General features: G+C 37.5%; 1 protein-coding gene across 1 annotated transcript; it reads left to right on the forward strand.

Annotated features, from left to right (window-relative positions):
• Positions 1–5,243: 5,243 nt before the first annotated feature.
• On the forward strand, positions 5,244–26,961 carry CALB1 (calbindin 1, 28kDa). Its single transcript, XM_010862073.1, has 11 exons — positions 5,244–5,560; positions 6,093–6,169; positions 10,130–10,204; positions 19,222–19,305; positions 19,412–19,468; positions 22,899–22,976; positions 23,651–23,706; positions 23,796–23,835; positions 23,963–24,016; positions 24,883–24,954; positions 25,298–26,961. The coding sequence occupies exons 1-11, from the start codon at positions 5,482–5,484 to the stop codon at positions 25,409–25,411; spliced, it is 786 nt and encodes a 261-aa protein (XP_010860375.1). The 5' UTR covers positions 5,244–5,481; the 3' UTR covers positions 25,412–26,961.

Raw genomic sequence — 26,961 nt, forward strand, 5'->3', positions numbered from 1 at the left:
CTGTCCTGCTGTAATAAAAAATACATGTATTGGAAATTCCCTGGCAGTCCAGTGGTTAGGCCTTGGAGCTTTCACTGTGGTAAACCAAGTTCAATCCCTGGTACCCTGGTTGAGAAACTAAGATCCCACAAAGTGAAAAATGTCAGTTGCTCAGTGGTGTCCAACTCTTTGTGATCCCATGGACTGTAGCCAGCCAGGGTTCTCTGTCCATGGAATTCTCCAGGCAAGAATACTGGAGTGGGTAGCCATTCCCTTCTCCAGGGGATCTTCCTGACCCAAGAATTGAACCCAGGTATCCCACACTGCAGATAGATTTTTTTTTTTTAATCATTTGAACCACCTGCAAGCTGAGGGCCAAAATACAAACAAAACAACAACTAAAAAATACATGTACCTAAGATAAACGGATAATGGTGTATGTTGCATTGTTATAGCACTGCTTGATGCTGCAAAAGAAAAGAAAAAAGGAAAAAGCAACTAGAAATAAATTGAATGTCTATAATTAGAGTTAATAAAAAATATTTGACTAAAAAAATATTTGACTATAAAAAACTATGTTAGGTTTTGACTTAATACTGGAGGGATGCTTTGATTTAATAATTAAAATTTATGGAGTAATATGAAGAACATAGTCTCTTTTCTATGAAACCAACTTTTAAATAAAAACCATATGTGCATATTTGTGTGTTTATAAAAGCATGGAGGTTTTAATATTGATTGCCCAAGGTAATGGCCGTACTAAGAGGTGATTTAAAAGGGAGCTTTAGAGCTCCATAATCTACATTACTTCCTCAAAAGCCACTCTACACATACATAAAAAGAAGGAAAGTGCTTCCCTGTTAGTCCAGTGGTAAATAATCTGCCTGCCAATGCAGGAGACATGGGTTCCAACCCTGACCCGGGAAGATCCCACGTGCTGCGGAGCAACTAAGCCTGTGCACCACGACTGCATAGCCACAACTACCGAGACCGCGGGCTGCAACTCCTGAAGCCCGGTGCCCTAGAGCCCATGCTCTTCAATAGAGAAGCCACTGCAGTGAGAACCCCAAGCACAGCAAGGAGAGGCCAGCCTATGAAGCAATGAAGACCCAGCACAGTAAAAAAAAAAAAAAAAAATTAATATATTTTAAAAAGAAAAAGAACTAAAAAGAGTGTTCCTGGTATTTGCACACAGCTCCAGGAAAAGTCACCTGTTCCTTTCTGCTGCTGCTGCTAAGTCGCTTCAGTCCTGTCCGACTCTTAGCGACCCCATGGACTGCAACCTACCAGGCTCCTCCATCCATGGGATTTTCCAGGCAAGAGTACTGGAGTGGGGTGCCATTGCCTTCTCCAAATCTGTGTGACTTGAAGAAAATCAGTCCGTTTGCTCTGTAATTTCTGAACCTAATCAAATCACTACACCTAAACAATGCTGCATGGAAACTCTGAAGTCTTCTTAGCTTCAACAAAGTAAAATGGAAAAGAGGCAGCTTTTTCATATACACCTTTTTTTTTTTTTTAATTAAGTTACCATGTAATATTTTCAAAACTTAAAATGATACTCTAAAAAAGTTGTGGTGAAACTAATTAGGAATTTATACCACTGTGTGCTGAGCAGGGGAAGCGGGGAAGGAGTGTTCAGGAGGAAACTGTTCAGTCTTCAGGAGGAGTGTTCAGTTGTTAACTACCAAAAGTAATAGAAATGTTAGTGATTTTTAACTGGTTTGTTCATGATCCTTCATTTTTTTCCCCCAGTATTTTTTTTTCCTTCTCTCTGAACTGTACCCAAAGTCTAGACATTCTTAGCTGTTAGGACTAGAAAGGGTCAAAGTTCTTCCTCAAATCATTCTATAGTCAATTCTTTTTCACGTTCTCTTTGAAGTTTATCCTCCAGCATTGGTTTCCAAATTCACATACTATATTTTTTCATATAAAGTACCTGTTGCTAATATAGTGGCAAACTAGATTTAGGATTAGTCTTCCAGAAATTATGAATTTGCCCAAGCTATTGGTCTTTCATTCGCATGACCATTTCTCCTTACAACCAAAGTGCCTACCATGGAACGAAGTTCTGTCTGTGCCTGTCATCTAAGAAAAGTTACAAAATTTAAGCTTCAACGCTCATGCAAGTAAATTGGGAAGTTTATGCATACATAGTATCTTGTGAATAACTCCAATATATCTATGATATCATGTGTGTGTGCATGTGATTGTATCCCCATAAATGTAAGCTTCAGTAAGGCAGGCATCATGTCTTTTATTTCATCTTTTTCCAGTGTCTAGCAGAGTGCTTGACGTAAGTACTAATAAATGTTCATTGGATACATAAAAGTATAAACAAATGAACATTTAATGAATGCCTACTTAGTCCAAAAATACAGTTATTTGGGCTTCCCTGATAGCTCAGTTAGTAAAGAATCTGCCTGCAGTGCAGGAGACCCCAGTTCAGTTCCTAGGTTGGGCAGATCTGCTGGAGAAGGGATAGGCTACCCATTCCAGTATTCTTGGGCTTCCCTTGTGGATCAGCTGGTAAAGAATCCACCTGCAATGCGGGAGACCTGGATTCGATCCCTGGGTTGGGAAGACTCCCTGGAGAAGGGAAAGGCTACCCACTCCAGTATTGTGGCCTGGAGAATTCCATGGACTGTATAGTCCATGGGGTTGCAAAGAGTCGGACACGACTGAGTGACTGAACTGAACTGAACTGAATCAGACACTTAAGATACATCTTCAGTGGATCTCAATTCTTAAAATATTCAAATCCAAATACTTTAGAAGTCTTTCAGTTCAGTTCAGTCGCTCAGCTGTGTCCAACTCTTTGAGATCCCATGGACTGCAGCACGCCAGGCCTCCCTGTCCATCACCAACTCCCGGAGTTCACCCAAACTCATGTTCATTGAGTTGGTGATGCCATCCAACCTTCTCATCCTCTGTCATCCCCTTCTCCTCCCACTTTCAATCTTTCCCAGCATCAGGGTCTTTTCAAAAAAGTCAGTTCTTTGCATCAGGTGGCCAAAGTATTGGAGTTTCAGCTTTCACATCACTCTTTCCAATGAATGTTCAGGACTGATTTCCTTTTGGACTGGATCTCCTTGCTCTCCAAGGGACTCTCAAGAGTCTTCTCCAACACCACAGTTCAAAAGCATCAATTCTTCAGCACTCACCTTTCTTTATAGTCCAACTCTCACATTTTACATGACTACTGGAAAAACCATAGCCTTGACTAGATGGACCTTTCTTGGCAAAGTAATGTCTCTGCTTTTTAATAAGCTGTCTAGGTTACTCATAACTTTTCTTCCAAGGAGCAAGTGTTTTTTAATTTCATGGCTGCAGTCACCATCTGCAGTGATTTTGGAGCCCCAAAAAATAAAGTCTGTCACTGTTTCCATTGTTTCATTGTCATGAAATGATGGGACCAGATGCCATGTTTGTAGTTTTCTTAATGTTGAGCTTTAAGCCAGCCTTTTCACTCTCCTCTTTCACTTTTATCAAGAGGCTTTTTAGTTCCTCTTCACTTTCTATCATAAGGGTGGTGTCATCTGCATATCTGAGGTGATTGATATTTCTTCCAGCAATCTTGATTCCAGCTTGTGCTTCTTCCAGCCCAGCATTTCTCATGATGTACTCTGCATATAAGTTAAATAAGCAGGGTGACAATATACAGCCTTGACGTACTCCTTTTCCTATTTGGAACCAGTCTGTTGTTCCATGTCCAGTTCTAACTGTTGCTTTTGACCTGCATACAGTCTGTAAGTAAATAATAAATCATCATTTATTATATTAAAATACATAACATGTCCAGTTAAATTTTTTCCCCCCAATTCTCATGGTAACTTCCAAAAATGTCTGAAAATTTCTTTAATAGAACTTGCTTGGCATAGCAAAAAGGAGAGATATGTGTGTTCCAGCCAATGAGCAGGGCCTTGGCTCTTTAGCTCACCTAGGTATGGTTTCTCTTTCTTTAATTTGCTAAGTCTTTCTACACCCAAAGGAGGTAAACCATAGTATCTGTAAAGATCATTTCCTTCTCCTTACATTTTATGATTTTATAGTTTAAATTCTGTCACTTTTCAATTATAATTCTACTTCAAGTTGAAAAAAAAAAAACACATCATCCTGCTTTCTCATGTTGGCAAGCCTTGTTTATATAAATGATCAGATGGTGATTGTAGCCATGAAATTAAAAGATGCTTACTCCTTGGAAAGAAAGTTATGACCAACCTAGATAGCATATTCAAAAGCAGAGACATTACTTTGCCAACAAAGGTCCGTCTAGTCAGGGCTATGGTTTTTCAGTGGTCATGTATGAATGTGAAAGTTGGACTGTGAAGAAAGCTGAGCACTGAAGAATTGATGCTTTTGAACTGTGGTGTTGGAGAAGACTCTTGAGAGTCCCTTGGACTGCAAGGAGATCCAACCAGTCCATTCTGAAGGAGATCAGTCCTGGGATTTCTTTGGAAGGAATGATGCTAAAGCTGAAACTCCAGTACTTTGGCCACCTCAAGCGAAGAGTTGACTCATTGGAAAAGACTCTGATGCTGGGAGGGATTGAGGGCAGGAGGAGAAGGGGACAACAAAGGATGAGATGGCTGGATGGCATCACCGACTCGATGGACCTGAGTTTGAGTGAACTCTGGGAGTTGGTGATGGACAGGGAGGCCTGGCGTGCTGCGATTCATGGGGTCACAGATTCGGACACGACTGAGCGACTGAACTGAACTGAACTGAACAAATACTCACGTGATGGTCTTCAACAAGCACAAAATAGAGTAGCTATTGATACCAATAGATTCATTGCATATGTTCATCACATTAATCTAATATTTGCTAAACTTTCACCTGATTTTGTTCAAGCAAACACTCAAACGTCTTGGAGAAACCACGCACACACACAGGCACACACACAATATAAGCATCCTTTATGTGGTTCTACCCTTCATTAGCTTTCCTCTTCCATCTGCAAATCAAAACCTCTTCACACACGATATTTCACTATAGTCTTCGGAAATAAGATTCCTTTCAGACATGAGAATGTGGAGGGAAATGAGTATTTTCTGCAACCAGTCTGTAAGCTAAGGATTTCCCACCACCTGCTGCTTTCTGCACTTCACAACTAGTGCTCCAGCTCGCTTTCCTGGGAGGAGAGGAGGAGACGGGAAGGGAGGGGTGGAAGGTTGCTGCGAGCAAGAGGCGGGATTGAGGGATGGGAGGCCGGGGCAGGCGTGGCCCGGCCCGACTGCGGGATAAATACCGAGAACGGGAGCCCGCGCGCAGAGAGGACTCCCGGGGACGCCTGAGCCGAGCAGCACCGAGGACAGCGACTGGCGGCGCCGGCGCCCTGAGTTCCCTTCTCCTGCAGCCCGGGATTTCTTCTTACACACACACACAGACGTCCACACTCGCGCACGTGCACAGACCACGCGCACCTATACCCTGAGGTTCTCACCCCACTTCAGGGCTGACACGCGCATACTCCACGCAGACCACCCACTCCGCTCTACGATGGCAGAATCCCACCTGCAATCATCTCTGATCACAGCCTCACAGTTTTTTGAGATCTGGCTTCATTTCGACGCTGACGGTGATTATCTTTTATCTTTTTAATTGTTTGAAGAACTTTGTCCCACCCTCTTCCCTTCCTTGAGCCTCCTGATCCGATTATCCTTCATTTCTTTTCTTTGCTTCTTCCCCCATCTCCCTAATCTCTCTCCAGTTGGCTGCCAACCATGAACTTTGAAGTTTGTGTGTTGTTTCTATGTTACCCCAAAACCTTGAAAGTTTTTTTTTTTTTTTTCTCTCTCTCTCTCTCCAAGGATGATACTAATAGAAGGTGGGGGGTTGGGGTGGAGGGTAGCTACAGCGAGAGAGACCCTACCCTGCAAAATTTCTGTGGCTACACTCATCAACCCAACCATCCTCCTTTGCCCTTAGTGGGTCTCTCCCAGGAGGGGACCACTGCCCTGTCGTGTATCTTTTGCGGGTTAATCAATAATCAATACTGAGGCCAAGATGGGACCTCTCCAGTGGCCGGAAAATAGCTATTGTGGAAGTTGAACGGGGAAGAAACTTAAGAGTGAAATGTCTGACAACTGGGTGCTTCTTTGTCTTTACAGGAAGTGGTTACCTGGAAGGAAAGGAGCTTCAGAATCTGATTCAGGAGCTCCAGCAGGCGCGGAAGAAGGCTGGTTTGGTAGGTTGAAGTTTGCAAGGGAGGAAAGAGACCTTTGTCCTTGAATAAATATTCTAGCGTTCTCATAAAGAGCTAGCGAAATCAAATGGTTTCCGGGGACGTACACATTTATTTACTGAGAAGGGGAGAAAGAGTGCCTTTTGAAATTGTGTAGGGAGAAAGAGAGGGAGAAGGAGGGGGAGACACAGAGACAAAGGAGAGAGAGAGAGAGAAATTCCTTAAAGGGAAAAAGCCTTACCATATGAAATCAGAGCGTTTAAAAGATTGTATACTTGTATTTTAATAGTACTTAAACGGAAAGTGTGGGTGAGACCTGTTAGCAGATCACCACCTCTTCTATTGAGTTCAGTTAGGTAATTTTTAACCTCTCTTTAATAGCCTGAAAAGTAAACGAGTAGAAATACATTTCTGCCCCTTGGAGGTCAGGAAACCAATCTGTAGATTATGGATCTCTTATTCTATTGCCAATTATTATTCTTGTAATGTTGATGTGGTTGGAGTGAGGAGAAAATGTCCTTCCTCACTGGGGGAAATTTGTACAACTTTGCAACATAATAATGAGCAGGAAATTTAGCAAAAAGGGAGTTCATTTCTGTTGTGAGGAAGAAAATCAAAAGTTAGAGATGTAAAATGTAATTTTAATAACTTCACACATTTTAAACAAGCAAAGTGATTCTCTAATGGGAAGCAATTAGTGGGATTTTGAAAATAATCTATATTTGTGATTTAAGCTATCAGTTAATTTTTACTAATTATGAATAGCTTCCTTTAGGCATAAATTAGCCTGTTAAGAAAATATATTGTCAGCATAGAGATTTCACATTATATGTATACATATAATATATGAAGATACAAAGATATATCTTTAGAGGAAAATATAATTGTGTGAGCTTTTAGCAAATCACCACCTCCAGCACTGAGTTATATACATAATAGTTAACAGAGGAGCCTGGCGGACTGTGGCCCACAGGATCACAAAAAGTTGGACAAGACTGAGAAGAATGGCCATATATATATATATATATATACATATAATTCACTAATAGTCACCTTTTTGTTCTATCTAAGTTGAAAATTGAGTGGCACACATCTCTGTACAACATATTAAAATAACGCCTAGCCCTCCAGGCTCCTCTGTCCATGGGATTCTCCAGGCAAGAATACTGGAGTGGGTTGCCGTGCCCTCCTCCAGGGGATTTTCCTAACCCAGGGATTGAACCCAGGTTTCCTGCATTGCAGTTGGATTCTTTATACCATCAGGGAAGCCCAAGAATAGTGGAGTGGATAGCCTATCCCTTCTGCAGGGGATCTTCTCAACTCAGGAATTGAACAGGGGTCTTCTGCATTGCTGCAGGCGGATTCTTTACCAGCTGAGCTACCAGGGAAGCTCCAAAAGAACGCCAGAGGACACCAAAATGATTTATAATGCATTAAAAGCTATCAGTTGCTAAAATCCAATGATTAAATAAAATTTATTTAAAACCAGAGAGCACTCTGGGATCCTGGGTCAGGAATATACCCTGGGGAAGGAAATGGCAACCCACTCCAGTATTCTTGCCTAGAGAATCCCATGGACAGAGGAGCCTGGTGGGCTACAGTCCATGGGGTCACAAGGAGTCAGGCACAACTGAGCACGGCACATGGCACTCTGGGAATTGTTTTACCCAGATTTGATGTTACATAAATTTGAAAGTGTAATAGGATGGGATCAAATAAAATTGAAAATATATTATATACTGTCTCCATACCATCTTATACATTACCGTGTACATAAATTCATGCAATACTATCATTATAGATCTATATATCTTTGACTAATAATACAAAACATTTTCTTCTACAGTTAAAATATATATATTTAAAATATCTGGTTGAGAAATCTTACTTACCATAAAATTTCTAATTAAAACCTTTAAAGATGTTTCCACCAGCTAAATGATTATATTTTAATTTTCCTAGAAGTAATTTTAATATTTATTTTCAGCTTAGAAATTCAGATATTTAGAAACTCTATACATGTTTTCAGATATTTCTTTTCCTCTTCCCATTTTAATATATATACTTTTTGTAAACAATGACTTCATCTTAGTCTTTTTAAACTTTTAGATCTTAATTATTTTTTTCTACTGCTAAATTTCCAATCTTAGAATATTGGAAGATGGTATTGTTGGATTATAATCCAATAATACCAAATCTGAGCACAGGTTCAGTATTATATCAAGTTGCTTAACAGCTTGATTATTGTAGTATAGGTTTGAATAGTTAAAATCTAAATCAAGATATGAATTGAAACATTCATGTACTAGACAAATATTTCACTACTGGCCTCACTGTATTAAATCAACTTTTATCTATTTTTTCTTCTCTTTATTTTTAGAACTTAAAGGTTGAACTTATAAACCAGGTTTCTTTGCATTTCTAGCAATAGGATAACAGATTTTACTGTATTAATGGAAAAATTGTTTGGCTTAGCATATTAATAATGTGAAATTTCAAAAATTTCACTAATATTAACTGTAGGTGAATATAACATTAATGAAATATCATAACTTAATATACTTTCAGAACTAGCATTTTTCACTAAACAGTCTCTAAATTTACATTTATTTTTTATAAAGCTTTAACTTATTATCATTATCATTGTAATTATGTTTTGCACTGTTTAAGGTAATAAAGGTAGGTTGAAATTAATCCATATTGGAAGAGGTTTTTTAAGCCTATTTTAAGCTGCTTAATTACTATTTGTTACCTTCTATTAAAGATATTTACGTTTAACCAAAGTAGGATTTTGTAACACTAGTAATAATAATATTCAGCCTCAGTACAACCCTCAAACTCTGTTAAGCTATTTATCCCTAGAGCAAATGTGTGTGATAGATACTATCACCATCTTGTTCGTTATGATAAAAACTGAAACCTTAATTTACTTTTCCAAGGACACAGAATAGGACATTCATAAAGGCTGACCTATTTTACATCAGCTGCAGTTAATGCAATAGGGCTATTTTAAATGGGCTGTGTTGAAGACCCAAGGGTATAAAATCCAACTTCCTGAATACTAGTTCTATCTATGTACAGGTCATTAGTTTACAGTTCAGAGCTATCCATTCTGTCAATATATGAAGAGGTTATGTAAGCAATAGAATAGATTGAAAAAGATAAGTCAAACGAGATGAAAGCTTTCACTTTGTCCCTCTTCAATAATCTTCTGTACATAACTAAATGGAAACAAGAATATTCTCTTGGTAGAAAATGGAAACAAGGAAACACTGGAGAACTACTCCCTAAATTCCTCTTGGAGACAAAGATCTTCAGTGTATACAATCAGTGATCCAAACTAAGGTCATCAGTGTCGCGTATTTCTAATGAAAGTACAAATCGGTCAGGTCATTTTTGTTAATTTGACACAAATTTTTCTGATTTTTAATTTGTAAGAACATTTCCAGCTTCTTCCACGCTGGAAACTTTCTTTGTTTAAAAATGAGTTGCTTTTGAACAGTCACATTTGCTTGTCCAAGATGAAAACACAATATTAACTTCCATGGATAAAGCGTGTTATAATAAGGAAAATGTTATAGAATAATTAGTGCAGCAATATAAAATAATCTTCCCCAAAGCAAGTAATGTTAAGGTGCATTCATGAGGATCACTATATTTAAATTCACTAAAGGTTATGAACAGAATAATTCTGACTACATTTTTAAAGGATAACATATTCTCAAAACTAATAATAGAAGTTAAATCATAATGACTGATTCAGAAATTATGTCTTTCATTTCAAACCAGTAAAACTGGTGCATCAGCTACATCCTAATTTTCATGAAAAGGTTAATCAATATGCATAATTCTAAATGATTCTAATTCCAGTTTTTCTTTGTAACAAGTTATTAACATGATAACAAACATACTGTTTGTTTTTTTTAAAAAACCTTCTTCTTACCTGGCTTGTTATAATTTTAGGAGTTATCACCTGAGATGAAAACTTTTGTGGATCAGTATGGACAAAGAGATGATGGAAAAATAGGAATTGTAGAGGTAAGGAATTTATGCATTGTTCTCATATGGTTTTAATAAGTGAGCTTTTTGAAGTTGTATTCAACTCAAACATGATAAGCAAAACCTGTTCTAAGAGGCTTATTTTACTTAAGTAACATGCTATCTTTTGTTCAGAGATATAAAATCAAAAACTGCTCAGAAATGAAACAGACCTAAGAATTTTCATAATCCAAGCCAAAATTGAATATATTATGAAACTAAGACCTAAAGAAGTCAAATGATTTGTCTCTGGCTGTGCAACTGTCTGCTGGCCTTGGGGCGGTTAGAGACTCAAGTTCCCACCTCTGGATAAGTACTCATCCCATTACCTTACCAGCCTCAGTCCAATAAAATGCTAACTAAGAACACAGTTCACTGGTATTTCTTATTAATAGTGTAGACTTTTCTGTTAGAAAATAAAATGAACTATTTGCAGGCCCTAAAGATGATATCATGGCAAAAAGTTGCATCTTGTTTTCTGAAGTTCCATTTTAAATTGCCAGTTGGCCATGTAAAAACACAAGAACTTAAAGTGAGTGAATGCATAGGTATTTCTTTTGAGTCTTTAAAAGCTGAAACTTCAGTGTCAAATCTTATCTTTTCCTAGTGAGGACAACTTTTTTGTCTATGAATCAAGGAAGCAAAACTTTGACTATACATTAACTCTTTTGCATTCTTCAGATATGTGAAACAGTACTTTTACTTTTATAAAATCTAATGTCTTAGCTACTTTCTTTATCTCTGCAACCCATTAGAGAAATTGAGTGGATAATTTTGTCCAGAAAAATTAATAAGGTCATAGTTTAAAATATATCAAATAATAGGCATAATTATGTTCTTTATATAATGTTCCTAGTGTATTAGATTGTGAAGTATTCTTAGTCATAATTTACCTTTGATTCAGAGAACTAACCTGGTTTTCAAAAATTGATGTTATAGGACACCAGTGATGTCAATGTGAAATATACTTATTTTTAAACAGCTACTACAAATAGAGTTAAAGAAGGACATACTATTATTATCTTTGTAATTAAAATATTCCCCTGGAGTATACACTTTTCCCTTTGCCTATGCATAACTCATTACTATATAAATAGATAAATTAATAGTAATGGGACTTATAGATCGACATAGAAGCCAACTAATCAAGATATGAATCATCAAGGATAAGAAAATAACATTGAAATGAACATAAATGAGATGACATAAATCTAATTATTCAGAACTAGTCAGAAATTCTGAAATCAGTGAAATTATAGATGTGGCTATTTGAGAGTTTGGCATACTTTGTAATTCTAGTACAGGAAAGACTGTCATCTTATATTTAATGTATTTAACCTTAAGGACTCCAATGGGCTCAGCTATTTTAAATTTCTTCTGTGACCCTAGGTTGTTAACAGTAGCACAAAAAGCATGGATCTGATTCACATAGATTCTATATTTTTAAAAGGATAAGATGAAAAAAGCGATTTTTAATCTATATTTTACTGCATATTATATGGGATAATGATTTATGAAGTATTATTTGAGGTCTAATTTGAATGAGAAGCTAGGAGTTATTACCAAATACATTTTCCTAGAGATTTGATGTAAGGAATTTCCACAGAAGTTTGGGAAAGAAACTGTTACATGAAAGAAAAGGATTTCTGTGTGGGGAAAGATAGAAATAGTTAACAGAAGAGAATGAAGAAGTTAATGAAGACCGAAATGAAGACTTGAGGAACTTTTATAGCAATAACAGTAAGAAGGAGAATTTTCATTTATTTGTATGACATTACACAAACGTGGAACCCACTCCAGAATTCTTGCCTGGAGAATCCCATGGACAGAGGAGCCTGGAGGGCTATAGTCCAGGCCTAAGAGTTGGACACAACTGAGGGGACTGAGCACACACACAATTATTGAGTGTTTTCAAACACGTGATCTCATTTGATCCTCATAATAACAAAATAAATTTATAGTTGAGGAAAGCTGTAGCTTAAATAGAATTTCAGCCGCTTTCCTCTAAACCACTCAGCCTTTTTTTTTTTTTTTGCAATTAGTAATCCACATATTTTCTGCATTAAAAGAAAATATTTTCAAGCTTCAGTTCATTGGTTACTTATGGCAAGGCTTAAATTTAGCCTGGCTGAACAGGGATGCACAAAGTATAGAGAAGTTATTTGACCCAATCACTTGAAATATGATTTGGGAACCACTTTCAATCAGCGAAAGGACTTCCCTGGTGGCTTAGAGGGTAAAGCATCTGCCTACAATGCAGGAGACCCGAGTTCAATCCCTGGGTTGGGAAGATCCCCTGGAGAAGGAAATGGCAACCCACTCCAGTACTCTTGCCTGGAAAATCCCATGGAGAGAGGATCCTGGTAGGCTACAGTCCATGGGGTCTACAGTCCAAAGAGTCAGACATGACTGAGAGACTTCACTCACTCACTCATTCAATCAGTGAAAGCAGAAAGAGTTTAAAAGAAGAGAAGTTAAACACATAAGACTTAATTAGAAAGTTTAATTATTCCAGGACATGGAACTTTTTGCTGCATGGGACCCAGAGGAAAAGCTAGCCAAGATTTCTCACTTTAAGGGTAAAGAAACTGAAGTTCAGAAAGGTTGAATGATGCGTCTAAGGTCCCACTGGCAAGGAGTGACAGAACACTTATACAGGTCTAGATCTGACTCTGATTCCAGAATTCTTTTTATTGATCAGAGTTATCAGCCAAGACGAAGGAAGTGAGGAGGGTCCGTACTTGGAGAAACAAGAAGGAGAGAATGGGGGAACAGGGAAGAGATTGCTGCCGTAGTTCACATGCAGGTTGATTGTATTTAACCTAGTTAAGGAGGACGGATAGGAAAAAAGGAGATTCCGAAAAATCATTGGAAAAAAGGAATTGAAAGCTACAGATTACATGTACAAAATGGAGGAGAGTGGGGAATGCCTGAATTTATAATGTGCCCTCTAGTGTCACCAGTAAGTTGTATTAAATCAAGTTCACCCTTTCTGTTTTCCAATCTGACATATATCACTTGCTAAGAAATCCTATATATAACATGGAACATAAATACATGAATTTCAGCCAGCTTTGAAAGAATGAAAAAAACCCAGGTTTTCCAAAATTTATAATAGTTTACAGATTCCCATCCGCTCACACCAAGTATACCATAACTTTCACTTTCAAAGGGAAAAGAGATTAGATTTGCTTATGTATTGCCCACTTAGTAGGTGTATTCAGGGGCTCATCAAAATCTAATCAAAGTAAAGCAAATGGTATTTATGTGGTAGTTTGCTTTCCAGGTCAAATTGACTTGGCTCTAATTGAAACGTGTTGTTCAAAAAAACAGAAAATATAGTGGTTAACTTTCAAACTTCTGTTTTAACGAAGTTGCCTGACACTTTCCAACAACATGCTGTTACTACCTAGACATGTGAAAACGTGTAAAAAGAAGGGTAATGTACAAATATGCTTTCTTGTGAACTTTTAAGTTTCATGTCTTTTAAATAGATTTTCAAATTCACACAAATACAGCTTGATATAAAGAGATTATTGATACAAACTCAAAACAGGAACTCTGAAATTCTGAGATAATTCAACAAATACCATGACAGTCAAATGTTCTAAATTTATTCAGACTAATAGCTCTATTGCAGAGAAGATTGATTAAAATAGTCAAAGAGGGAGACTGAATGATTTAGCAGATAATAGAAATTCCGTCTCTGGTGCTCACATTAAGTATAGATGTTTCCCTCAGCTGGATGTCAAATCTGCAAACTTTTCACCTGATTGCCTGAGCACTGTGTGAGAAAACAGTGTCCTCTCGAGTTTTTCTGTGTCTATTTGTCCAGGTCAGTGCATCCACCGGAAAAAAATAGATCGGAAAGCTATTTCAGTTGTAAAATTGTAATAACCCTCCCAGGGCAGCAGGCATTTTTCTGGACTTTCCTTCTTTTCTTGATAGTGGGATTTGAGCATGCAAGTTTAACCATAATAAATGTAATTTTGTAAATAGTAAGCTAATTTTCTACCTCAGGCTTCCCTGGTGATTCAGTGGTAAAAAATTCACCTGCAATGCAGGAGGCTTGCAGGAGATGAGGGTTCAATCCCTGGGTCAGGAATATACCCTGGAGGAGGAAATGGCAACCCACTGCAGTATTCTTGCCTGGAAAATTCCAAGGACAGAGGAGCCTGGCGGGCTACAGTCCATTGGGTTGTAAAGAATTGAAATGCCTGAGTGACTAAGCATACACAGTTTTCTACTTCAGAGTTTGGGGAAATGACTGACAATAAAACCTGATTTAGAACTTCATTCTTGATAGATTTTTAAAATAGTTTATTAAGACTGAAGATTTTAATGGAGGGTGATAGTTAAAGGACAAGAGTCTCAAAATCAAAAAGTCAGACTGATTTCAAATCTGGCTCCAACTGTAAGCTATGTGATAGCAGGTCATTTACCATCTCTGAGCCTCTGTTTCCTTGGTTGTGAACACAGATGACATGAATATCAACATCAGGTAACACATGTCAAAAATAGACAAGCCCTGGTACACTATAAAAACTAAGTAAATGTACTTGCTATTATTATTAAAAATAAAAGTATTTCATTAGAAAATCTTTGCCATTTTTCTTAATGTCAATCTTTTCCCCATTCTTACAACTTGTCAAATTCGAATTATTAAATTCAACTAGCCTTTAAAAAACGGAGAACGCAATGGCAACCTACTCCAGTACTCTTGCTTGGAAAATCCCATGGATGGAGGAGCCTGGTAGGCTGCAGTCCATGGGGTCGCTAAGAGTTGGACACGACTGAGCGACTTCACTTTCACTTTTCACTTTCCTGCATTGGAGAAGGAAATGGCAACCCACTCCAGTGTTCTTGCCTGGAGAATCCCAGGGACAGGGGAGCCTAATGGGCTGCCGTCTATGGGGTCGCACAGAGTCGGACACGACTGAAGCGACTTAGCAGCTTAGCAGCAGCAGCCTTTAATTTGTGTGAAAAGATTATTTGCCTTTTAAATTTCCCAATTTCCTGGACTCACTTCTCACTGGCTAGAAAAATATTTCTTTGGCTTCCAAACCAAGAAAGTAAATGTTTTACTAATATGTGTCGAAAGAGTCTAACGTGCACCAAGATTGTCTTCAAATATATACCTCATTCATTTATATTTCTTGTAAAGTTGTCCTTCACGTGTTCTCTCCCAGCACCTAGAGTGTAGCTTTACCACTGTAGTTATCTCTTGCTTTGAAATTGTCTGAAACAAAATTTTTAATTATCTGCCTCCCTGTAAAGTTCTTACTGTCAGTGACTATGAATCCCCAGCCTGCAGTCCAGTGCCTCATAGGTACTGAATCATGGCCACATGAGCCACAGCAAGGGATTTCAACCTAATCCAAAACATAGTCAAGAGCTCCATATTATGGCTAGTAATAGAAGAGAGGTGGTAAAGATCCCTGTCCTGGGACAGGTTGGTTCCTTTGGGGACCAATCTGAGCTGAAGAGAAGCAATGAGGAAGTTTATTAGGAAGTGCTCTTGGAATCAGTGCCTGTCCGAGGGAAATAAAAGAACAAAGCTGGGCAGAGTGAGACGTTGGGCTGTGAAACAGTCTCAACTTTGGCTGACCCTACAGTGAGCTCTGAACTGGGACAACCCTTGGGAGATGTCCCAAGTTTTGAGTGAGAGAGCTAGGTTTTATATTCTTATGTGCATCTTGGGAACATAGGTCTTGTCAGCCCAGGTAATCTCCCAAAGAGACCTGACAGCTGAGACCACGACAACACCCCCAGCGCCTAAGAGAACTCTGGATGGCAGTCACAGTGGCCACCCCAACCCCTATCCACTGCTTAGTAGCAAGCTATTTGAATTCTCGCAGCCTGTGCTGACCCTGGATAGTCAACTGCCTTCATTTATTGGTTGAGTAAAATATCTATGGAAATTCTTGCAGGTGCCAGGCAAAGAAACATTAATTAAGTCACAGACCCTTTCCTCTAGATGTACATAGACTGAAACAGAAGACAGGCAAGTAGAGAGAAACTTTTGCCTCCCCACTCTCAGTGACAAGCAAGCAATTTTCATAAAAGAAGCTTTGAAAGATTCTCCTAGTAGCCACAGTTACCTGCCTTCCATTCATTTCTCTGCTTTTCTTAACTCTCTTCTCCAACTTATAATAAAGTTTTGAGAGTTTATAAAAAAGCAGGCTGGTGGACTGAAAATTAAGAAATCACCAATAATCTTGGAACAAGTAATACAGGCTACTACTGTTGACAAGAGTGACTTAGCAAAAGAGAGGCAACAACAGCCCTACTTAACAGCTTCTATAAAAGACCTCAGTCACATTGTAGATGTGGTATTAGAGTCAACAGCTGGGGAGTTATGGCACCCAGCTCTGAAATTTGAATATTGATTCATATGCTTTCCCTAGTGGTCCATTGATTAGGACTAAGTGCTTTCACTGCCAAGGGTCTGGGTTCAATCCCTGGTCCAGGAACTAAGATCCCACAAACCACATGACATGGCAAAAAATACTCAAAAGATGATTTGTTATGTTATCTGTTTGTTGTGAAGGGGCTTCCCTCATAGCTCAGTCAGTAAAGAGTCTGCCTGCAATGTGGGAGACTGGGGTTTGATCCCTGGGTTGGGAAGATCCCCTGGAGAAGGAAATGGCAACCCACTCCAGTATTCTTGTCTGGAGAATCCCACGAGGAGTCTGGCGGGCTACAGTCCATGGGGTTGCAGAGAGTCAGACACAACTTAGAAACTGAGCACATAGCCACATCCTCTGCACACATACTTACTTCTTTCTTAGTGGCTGGTTTGTCTTCTGACAGTGTTTTATGTGTTTAAGACTCATTACTAACATCTATAAAATATGATGGTACTATATTGAATTTAACATTAACAGTTCAATTAAGTTAAAAGATTGACTATGTTGCATGTAGATATAATATGTATTCTATTATAATTAAACCAAGTAGGACCAAAATAGTGGGTGAAGAAATATACATTTATACTAAACATAAAAAGCAATTTTGCCATCTCTATATTGGACATTCATAGAGACCTCTGAACTTCATGTAAGTTATGTAAAGTTTGATTTTTGAAACAAAAGAGGTTAAAATTTCCCTACTTTTACATGTGGTCATTGCTCACTAGCTCAGTCTTCTAGTTTTTCTGTTTTTATCTATTTCGTGGGTTTTGATAAATAGATTTTTAAATAAAAATTATTATTTTGTTCAAAACAATGTACAGTAATTTTGAAAATCCAAGCAATATAGAAAATCACAACAAAGATAAAAAATATGCTCACTACAAATCATGTTAAGTAGGTACTTTTAATGAAGTAAAATTATTAACCAAATCCAAACATTTATGTCAAGCACCTAACATGTTGAGTACCACACTAAGTATTCAGGGCATGCAGACAAAGAATAGTCTTTGCCCTCCTGCAATGGGTGGGCTATGGGTAGGCCTACCAATAGCTTACAATGGGGTATCTGACAATTTACATACCAGTAAAGAAAGAGTTGGCATTGGCTATTTTCTGTTTCCTAAATTAATGCTTGCATTAATGCATAACCATACTATTGACCTTTGGAAATAAGAAAATGTTTTCTGATAGTCATACCAAACATCCTAATAAGATATCTGGCTCTGCCCCTTCATTTCACCCCATTATTAGTGCCTGAATGATTCTAATTTGAAATATTATTTCAAAGATCTAAAAATAAGATGTTAAAGGACATATACAGCATAAAGAAGCTGAGGTTACTTGCATATAAGATAGAATGATACATTTTATATTTAAAATTTTTAAATGGACCTAAAAGGACAATATGGTTTTTTTAAGTGTGAGTCTGTTCTATAATTTGGTAGACTTATGGCATTTATGCTGACCTAAAGGTTAATCTAGACCACGGGTTTTTTAGTTTAAAATTCACAGATGAGGGTCCCTGCCTGTACTTCAGGGATTCATCAACTTCTGGAAATTAGATGAAATATAGTGTTTAGGTTCATTCTTTAATGGTGAAGACACAGTGATTCTAACAGATTCTCAAAGTCATTTTGAACCCAACACATTTAAGAGACACTGGTTTCTATTTCAACTCCTCATTTTAAGTGATGAGCATGCTAAGTTCCAGAAATGGCTGAGGGAGTTGCTGGGGACCACAGCTAATTAGCAGCTGCCCAGGAATAGAGCACACACCTTCATTAGGACATCAGTCCAGCTCCCACATTCCCTGCGCACAATAGATAGATTGTATTCATCCTAAAATGGGATCTGGAGTCCTTCTTTCCACCAAAAAAAAAGGAGCATTGAAGTTACAAAATGAGATCTTAGGAGAAATGTCATCGGGTCATTCAAGGGAGATCATCAAATAAAATTTAAGCCCTGGACTCAAGCAACAGATGTCCTTTTAGCAGACACCAAACATTTGAGAACTGATATTCCCTATTACCATTCAGTTTCCACTGTTCCCTGTAAAGTGTCTTTTTCCATCTCTCTTTCTCTTGTTTTACAATTGTCCTTAGTTTATATTCCATTGCATCTCTTAATAAGCTTTCTCCTTCGACTTTCAGAATTCATTTTTTGCCTTCTGTCCTCTCTGCTACATTCATATCTCTCAGCTTCTTCTTTTATGAAATGTATGGCCCCACGTGTGCCATCTTCTGGGCCCTCACAGGAAAAGACCTGATCTGGGGCACAGGAAAGATGCAGGGGTCGAGCCAGCGGCATGAGTCTGCTTGTGTGTCTAGCAGACGAGAAGTGTCAGTCACCCTTCCCTGCACTCCCTAGGCATGCTTGCTGCAGCCTCCTCCCTGACCTGAGAACCGGTCCCTCAAAGGGCAGCAAGCCCTGCAAAACACGATGGCACTTTGTAGGGACAAAGTATCCGAAAGGGAAAATCGATTGCCATGTTTCTCCTCTCTTAGTTTTCTGGGTAATAAAATCATGGTCAAGCACAACTAAGAGCAGGAAACGAGAGAGACTTGCTTTCAAGCTCCTCACACCAGCTTCTTCGATCTTTTCCAGTTGGCTCATGTGTTACCCACAGAAGAGAACTTCCTGCTGCTTTTCCGATGCCAGCAGCTAAAGTCCTGTGAGGAATTCATGAAGGTATAGGAAACCTTTGTCACTGAGTGATATCTTCAGATATCTGAAAGTGGGGGAATTGTGACCTTTTCTAATGTGTTTGGTCTTCCTTATCCAAAATTACTTACAGACATGGAGAAAATATGATACTGATCACAGTGGCTTCATAGAAACTGAGGAGCTTAAGGTAAGCAAAGAAAAATGTGTACATTTTTCCCTTTCAAATGCAATTATGAATTTTGTGGGTTTTTTTAAAAAAAACTTCCCACAAAAGAAACTAACGTTAAGCAATGGCACATTTTCATCCACTCTTCCACGTGGTTAATAAAGTACCACATCAAAAAAGAGACTTCAAGTACCTTTTGAAATTCTGTTCAGCAGCTGGCATTTTCTGTGGTGTGTACCAATTGTTAATAAGGGATAGATAGATGATAGATAGATATATAATGGTACACTAAGCCAAATAAGTCAGATTATTTTCATTAAAATTTGACATTTTACCTTATAAATTAAACAACTATATAGATTTCCCTTTAAAGATAAAGAAACAACTATTGGACACCAGTTGTATGCCAGGCACTTTATACACATCTTATTTAACCTTTATGTGAGTTCTGTGGGATTAATGTTACTGCAGTAAGGAAAAAAGTGAAGAGAAGTTAAGTGATGAACTGAAGTCTACACGGAAACAGGACATTGAGCTGTGATCTCTGAACTAGTTTGCTTCCAAGACTCCAGGCTTACAAAGTCCTAATATAATCAAACTTCTGAAAAACTGTAACTTTGGAAATGAATTTATCAATTCGTATCTCAGAAGCGTACATAGGAGCTGGTAGGAGAGGAGGAAGATAGGAAGGAAAAGGTAAAGAGATCTGAAATCAAGTCTTGTCTATGGACAAATGTCTTTATCATTCTGCCTCACTTTTTCATTCTTTATATGAGGGTAATAACACCTACCTTTCAATTTATTGTGAGGCTCAAGTAAGATGTTGCATCTGAGAGGTTTTGTGAAATACAGGTACAATATAAATTATATTATTCATGAACTCAATAATTTACTAGCCTTTCAGAAATACAAAACCATCTCTCATTTTTTTAAATTGACCTCAACACTTCTCAGTTTGAAAGACTCTATTTTCTCTATCTTTAGGATATAGAGTAACTAGAAGGGAAACAAATTAATAATTAATGAGCACCTGCTATGTGGCAGGCATAATACTAGATGCTTAACATGTATTTTAACATTTAATCCTCAAAGAAAATTTGCAGGGGAGGTATTATAATTCCCATTATACAAACAAACACACTGAAATTCAGAGAAATTAGATAATTTCTCAAGAGTACTCAGCTGCTCGGGAAGAGAACCTGGCTTTGGCCACAGAATATCTGATAATAGCAATGATTTTCTTTCCCACAACATCAAAAGTTTTCAGCTTTAGTCACTAAGAGTTACCTCTTCTGCTGTTCTGTAGGGAAACAGGAATATCAAACATGGTTTCCCGGTCGTAATTGAACATCGTCTGAGTTACGCGTATTTGTATAATGGAGGGCTTCCCAGGTGGCACTCGTGGTAAGGAACCTGCCTGCCAGTGCAGGAGGCTCAAGAGATGTGGGTTCAGTACCTGGGTCGGGAGGACCCCCTGGAGGCGGCCACAGCAACCCACTCCAGTATTCTTGTCTGGAGAATTCCATGGACAGAGGAGCCTGGCAGGTTACAGTCCATAGGGTCACAAAGGCTGAAGCTACTTAGCACACATGTATAATTGCAAAATCGTTAAAGCACGTGGGACTAACAACACTTAGAAATGTAAACATTTTTCACGTGAAATCAACAAAAACTATATTTTTCACAAATTTGTAATTCAGCAACCCACAAGGTGACAGTTAAATTATTGTGTTTTTATTCTACTGGACCAAAAAAATTCTTTTAAAAATCATTTCAAGTTTATAAAGAAACTTTAGCTCATTTCCAATACTGACCTTCTTTGTTCTAAATTTTATTCTCAGAAGAGATTCTAAATAGAAGTACTTCTGTCTGGGGAATTTTGAAGATAAGTTGGCATTCTTTTTTAATGGATCTTTCAAGAAAGCTAATTTTAAGATTCCATAATGGAGTAAAACATTGCTTGCTCTCAGACATGACTTTGAATCTCAGCGTCCTGAAGTTTCTCCCAGGCTATTTTTGTGACCACCATTTTAGTCTCTGATGAGGATTTTTAACCCAATTAGTCTCTGACAAAAGCCTCATATGGTTCAAAAATAAAATTCATCCCCAACAGATAACTTTGAATTTTTCATGCTTCACTTTGAATTTTAAGTGGAATGTTTGAAGTGAAAATAAAATTATGAAACCAAGAAAAAAGTCTCCATTGAAAATAATGAAGTTAAATCATCCCAGCAGAACTAGAAAATTTGGGAGGGAGATATATGACAGCAAAGCTGAAGAAACCCAATCCTTCAATAATGTCTTAACATATCAGCTCAGTTTTCCATAATCGCAGTAATTCATTTTTCTGAACAAATAAAGAAGTTGCAAATGAACAGCACTAGACAAAGTGAAAAACTATTATATTCTTAAGTACTTACATTGTCATTTATATGGCAAGGTTTTGAAAGCTTTTATTTGATTTATTTCTGTGGTAGAAAAATTAAAATCACTCCTAAACTTCAACTGTCAAATTAATAATCATCTTTTTTTTCATCCTTCCCATATTAATTTCTACTTTGGTGTGATTCATATCCTTCAAGAATTAGGTAACGCCTGCAGCCAACTATTTTAGTTTGAACAGTCAGGTGAAACATTCTAACCAAGGTGCTTTGGACTGCATCAAACCTAAAAGCTAACCCAGTCTCTAGTGAAATGTGCTTCATACTGGCTATACACTGATATGGAAATACAGATTGTAAGGGCAGAAAATGCACTTGAAATTAAGGGTAGCTCTCCACCTTGTATACTAATAATCATTCACATACCTCAAAAAGGTATAAGGGGGTCCATTCTGTTTCTTGGGATTCCCAAGTGGCTCATAAGCAAAGAACCTGCCTGCCAGTGCATGAGACATTAGAGACGCAGGACCGATCCCTGGAGGAGGGCATGGCAACCCACTCCAGTATTCTTGCCTGGAGAATCAATCCCATGGACAGAGGAGCCTGGCAGGCTACAGTCCATGGGCTTGCAAAAGAGTCGGACACGACTGAAATGACTTAGCACACACACATGCACAGTGTTTCTTATTTCTTGGAGAAGAATCGCATGAGTATCTGTGAAGATACCATTGGGAAGAAATGCATCCATTGGGCTGGCTGGCTTTATAAGTTTTTACTCTGATTCCTACATGGTGCACAATCTAACTTCTCTTTTAATTGAAATCATAAAAGCATAGCATACCATAGCATGGTCTGACAGATCAGTTCTCAGTAAAAGGCAGATATCACACCCGTCAAAGGCAGCGTCACTGCTGGAATGCCAAGAGGACCTCTCTTCTAATGTCCTCCTTTTATCCAGTCCTAGTCTCAAAAAGAGACTTTCGTTGTATTCCTGGGGTGTTCCATCTCAAGGCAGGCTGTGAAGAAAGCAGATTGTTATTGATGAAATTTATGTTTTTTTGTCTTAACAGAACTTTCTAAAGGACTTGCTGGAAAAAGCAAACAAGACTGTTGATGATACAAAACTAGCTGAGTATACAGACCTAATGGTAAGACTGATCTTGAAAAGATTATAGCCAAGAGCCTATGAAATATTACTGTGTTCTGGCTAATTCCCAAGACTACACAGGATGAAATGAATAAACCATGGTGTGGGCATCGTATGCACACATGAATCATTTCACTTGAAAAGTGAAATACCTACAAAGCTTCTACCTTGTAAGGCTAGCTTCAGGGCTCCGTGTATGAGCTTTTCCTTTCTTGTGGAGTTAGGTAATTTTCATCTATCAAAACTCACTTACTCAAACATTTATTCTGTAAGGATTTATTCATATTATCTGCTTTACTCTTTGATGCTCTAAAAGAGGAAAACAAATATTTATTTTCCTACTATTATTTGGAAAGTTTCAGGATGTGTACTGCCAGACACCATATCTCCCACATCTTGATACATATAAACACATATTTGCAAGAAAAATAAACAATGATGTTCCAGAAGTCTAGTGTAAGGTCACTCTTACTCTGTTTTGTATTGTTGTGATAAACTTTTGTAATTGACAAGTCATAGAATTGAAATTTTTCACTGAAAGTTTAATAAATGCTAGTTTCTAGAATTTTGCCATCTATATAGGTAATTGATTACTCAAACTTCTTTATTTTGAATTTCCTTCTCTATGCAACAAGTACTTTTTTTCAATACAAAATAATGCCTTCTGTCTTTCAGTTGAAATTGTTTGATTCAAATAATGATGGGAAGCTGGAATTAACTGAGATGGCCAGGTGAGTTTAGGAGCTATGCAAATATAACCATTATAAGCTGACCTTTGTCAAAAATCTAATGCAATTATATAATGTTTTTCTCTCAAAAGATTACTACCCGTGCAGGAAAATTTTCTTCTTAAATTTCAGGTATTTCTCTTTTTCTCTACCATACATAATATTTCTCAAAAGGGTAAAATGTGGGATATCTGCCAAGGGAAGCACAATGAAATGTAATTGTAGCATTTTAATCTTTGCCCTCTTCTCTATCATCTAGGGAGTCAAAATGTGTGGGAAAGAGTTCAATAAAGCTTTTGAGTTATACGATCAGGTAAAAAAAAAAAGTGTTTCTTATCTGTAATTTGATTTTTTAGAAAAATTCAGAAAAAGGGAAAAAAAGCCTCAATCTCAAGGTTATATTTAAAGAAACATGAGCTATTAAAATTACTCAGCCAATTTATTCTTGTCATAGGAAATGAATTACGTTATATCCCAAATTAGACGAATTTGATTCAAATCCCATGCTACAATTTATCTCCTGTGAACTGTGAATAAGATACCAAACTCCTCTGACCCTTAATTTCCTCATTTGTAACCAAGAGATAATAATACTCACTCTGCAGGGTGGAATGAAGATTGAGCTGGATGAAAATATCCGGCGGGGATTCTCCCACAAAGGGTATAGTGAGATCACGTGTGTGAGGAAAGGTTGGGTATGACGTCAGTAGTCAACATGCTCTGTTTCTGCTCATTTCTTTCCTCCTGGACCAAGCCAGTCCTCTGGAGACCCTAGTACAGCTCTCCCACCGCATGATGTGATAACGGCCCGCCTCTATTACAGGCCGGGAATATACTTCCCCCACGCCTATGTCCTCCCTCCATCAAAACATTTGTGAATAATTTCTTACTTCAACAAGAGGTAGTGATATTGTTAACATACAGGGAAATAGTAAATGTAAAATCACTTTGAAAATTTCGAAGCATTTTACAAATATAAGGTCTGAATGAGAGGAAATTCGTATCTGTTTTGGGACTTTGGAGCAGTTCAAAAGTTGAGGGTCTGACCTACAAGGTTAGTATATCTGCCAAATTTGCAGTAGGCAGATTTTCTGAGGATTTCAATTATTTCCATTTTACTACCTTTGCCTTTTTTGTGGATGAGGTTGCTTATATATTGTTTTATTACCCCTCCCGTAGGATGGCAATGGATACATAGATGAAAATGAACTGGATGCTTTACTGAAGGATCTGTGTGAGAAAAATAAACAGGTAATGTCATTACCTTGCCATTTCCTTCTTAAGCAGACTTGATGGATCCATCCAGATGCAACCACACATCTACTTTGGAGAATCTACTTTAAAACTTTATAGAGGAGAAGAAGTAGATTTCAGTTCTTAACTTGATTTCATACTGGTCTGAATCAGTGCTTAACTGAGATAAATAGATTTTAAAAACAACCTTGTGATTTATTCACATTTGTATAAGAATTTAATCCAACTCTTCTTAATGGATTGGTATAACAAGCAGTTTTGTCTCATATTTTATTACTTGACAGTGGTTAATTCACTTCCATGTTTAACTGGATTGTAATACCATCTATGTCCTATTTAGGATCTGGATATTAATAATATTCCAACATACAAGAAAAGTATAATGGCTTTATCGGATGGAGGGAAGCTATACCGAACGGATCTTGCTCTCATTCTCTCTGCTGGTGACAACTAGGGTTGATGACCATGACACTTATTAGTGATACATTGTATCTAAAAAATAACTGTGCACCATAAGGATGTAGGCTGTATTTTCTTTTCTGTCTGTAAATTTAACTGCATATAGATAACTATCCAAGATCTGTGGCACTCTTTTCAGTTTGCTTCTATACTCTTCGTAATGTACAGTTTTTGTAACCATATGACTGAAAAGGAAGATGTCTATGCTCAGGCCAGTCAATACACTCAATTAAAAAAAAAATAACCTAACATATTCTTCCTTCCATACATGTCATTGGACAAGATTTCCCTCAAAAATCCACCAGGATCAGTCTCTAAAATCCTAGTCTCTGATGTTTGTCACTATTGAATAGAAGGATTATAAATAACAAGCTAAGTATTCTTATTTCAGACAATCTGAAGTCTGCCCAACAAAATAGTTCTAAGCTGTATTTCCAATTAGAAGAAATGTGCTTTTGCATCTAAAATACCAAACTATTAATCCATAGTTAATCGCGGCTCTATGAGGTTAATAGTCTCACTTCACTGGGCAAGATATAGTGAATCAGCAATACATCTACTGCTTGAATTCTTATCAGTCTGCTGGTTCAAGTTGATTTGATGACAAGGAAAAGCAGACAATGCATAGATCTACCTAATTCTACATTTGTATTTATAAGTCTACTGTCAAAGAGTATGACCTCAACCCATTTTCTAACTGGTTTCATGTCTTGCAGCCTATAATTATTCTAGGAAACTGCTGTTTTATGTCATAGTCTATGTACTATCTGATTAAATTATATATATCACGTATCCTGGTGTTTACTTTGCATACTTCTTGGATTTTCTTTCTATGTAGAACTGTTCTTTTCCGCCCAGGGTAACTGCTGTCTCTGAAAATAATTTTTTCTAGCTATGACAGCTCTATTTTTACTACATAAGTGAATTTTAATGTAAAATTCATAGCACCCTGATTATTGAATGTTACATCAACAATTTTGTCTATTCTGTGAATTCTGTATTTCATATTGAGATCAGCATTCAAACTAGTTCTATTTCTATCTGCAGATAGTTTCAAATGAGTTAACAAGAACATCTGAAAAGAAATGCTAATGCAGTCATTTATCTTATTTAGCAAGGGTAATTCTAAAACATTCTCTTGACACACATTCAAGCCACAGTTTCATATATTTGTAGCTAGAATATACTATACTGGTTATAGTTGACATGTAATGCTTGGTGATTTCTCATTTTTTGATTGTGAAGCAGGGGACTATGAGAGATGTGTCTCTGAAATTTATAGTTACTACCAAAGAGTTAATGGTTCTGGGTCACTTTGAATGTTGCCATTCTATAAATTCAGCACTGATTTCCTCAATTCATATAAGTAACAAAAAGTGAGGTATTTCTTTCCCCCAAGAATGAACAGAAAAGAGATTGCCAAAAAATAAAATTTATCATGTGATTTCAGTGGTAGACTGGCTTTGCTTTTAGTGTGTAAATGGAAGCACTGGTCTTAGGCTGAATTTAACTACTAAGAATAAATAAAAACAGAAATAACTTTAA

The sequence above is a fragment of the Bison bison genome, unplaced genomic scaffold, assembly GCF_000754665.1.
Source record: "Bison bison bison isolate TAMUID 2011002044 unplaced genomic scaffold, Bison_UMD1.0 scf7180017858048, whole genome shotgun sequence".
Lineage (NCBI taxonomy): Eukaryota > Metazoa > Chordata > Mammalia > Artiodactyla > Bovidae > Bison > Bison bison.

What these genes read in the sequence shown, in the direction of transcription:
- CALB1 (XM_010862073.1), top strand. Translation starts at nt 5,482, where the DNA reads ATGGCAGAATCCCACCTGCAATCATCTCTGATCACAGCCTCACAGTTT. An exon ending in GAAAAATAGGAATTGTAGAG is followed by an intron (nt 10,205 to 19,221) that starts GTAAGGAATTTA and finishes GATCTTTTCCAG; the next exon opens with TTGGCTCATGTGTTACCCAC. An exon ending in CCTGTGAGGAATTCATGAAG is followed by an intron (nt 19,306 to 19,411) that starts GTATAGGAAACC and finishes AATTACTTACAG; the next exon opens with ACATGGAGAAAATATGATAC.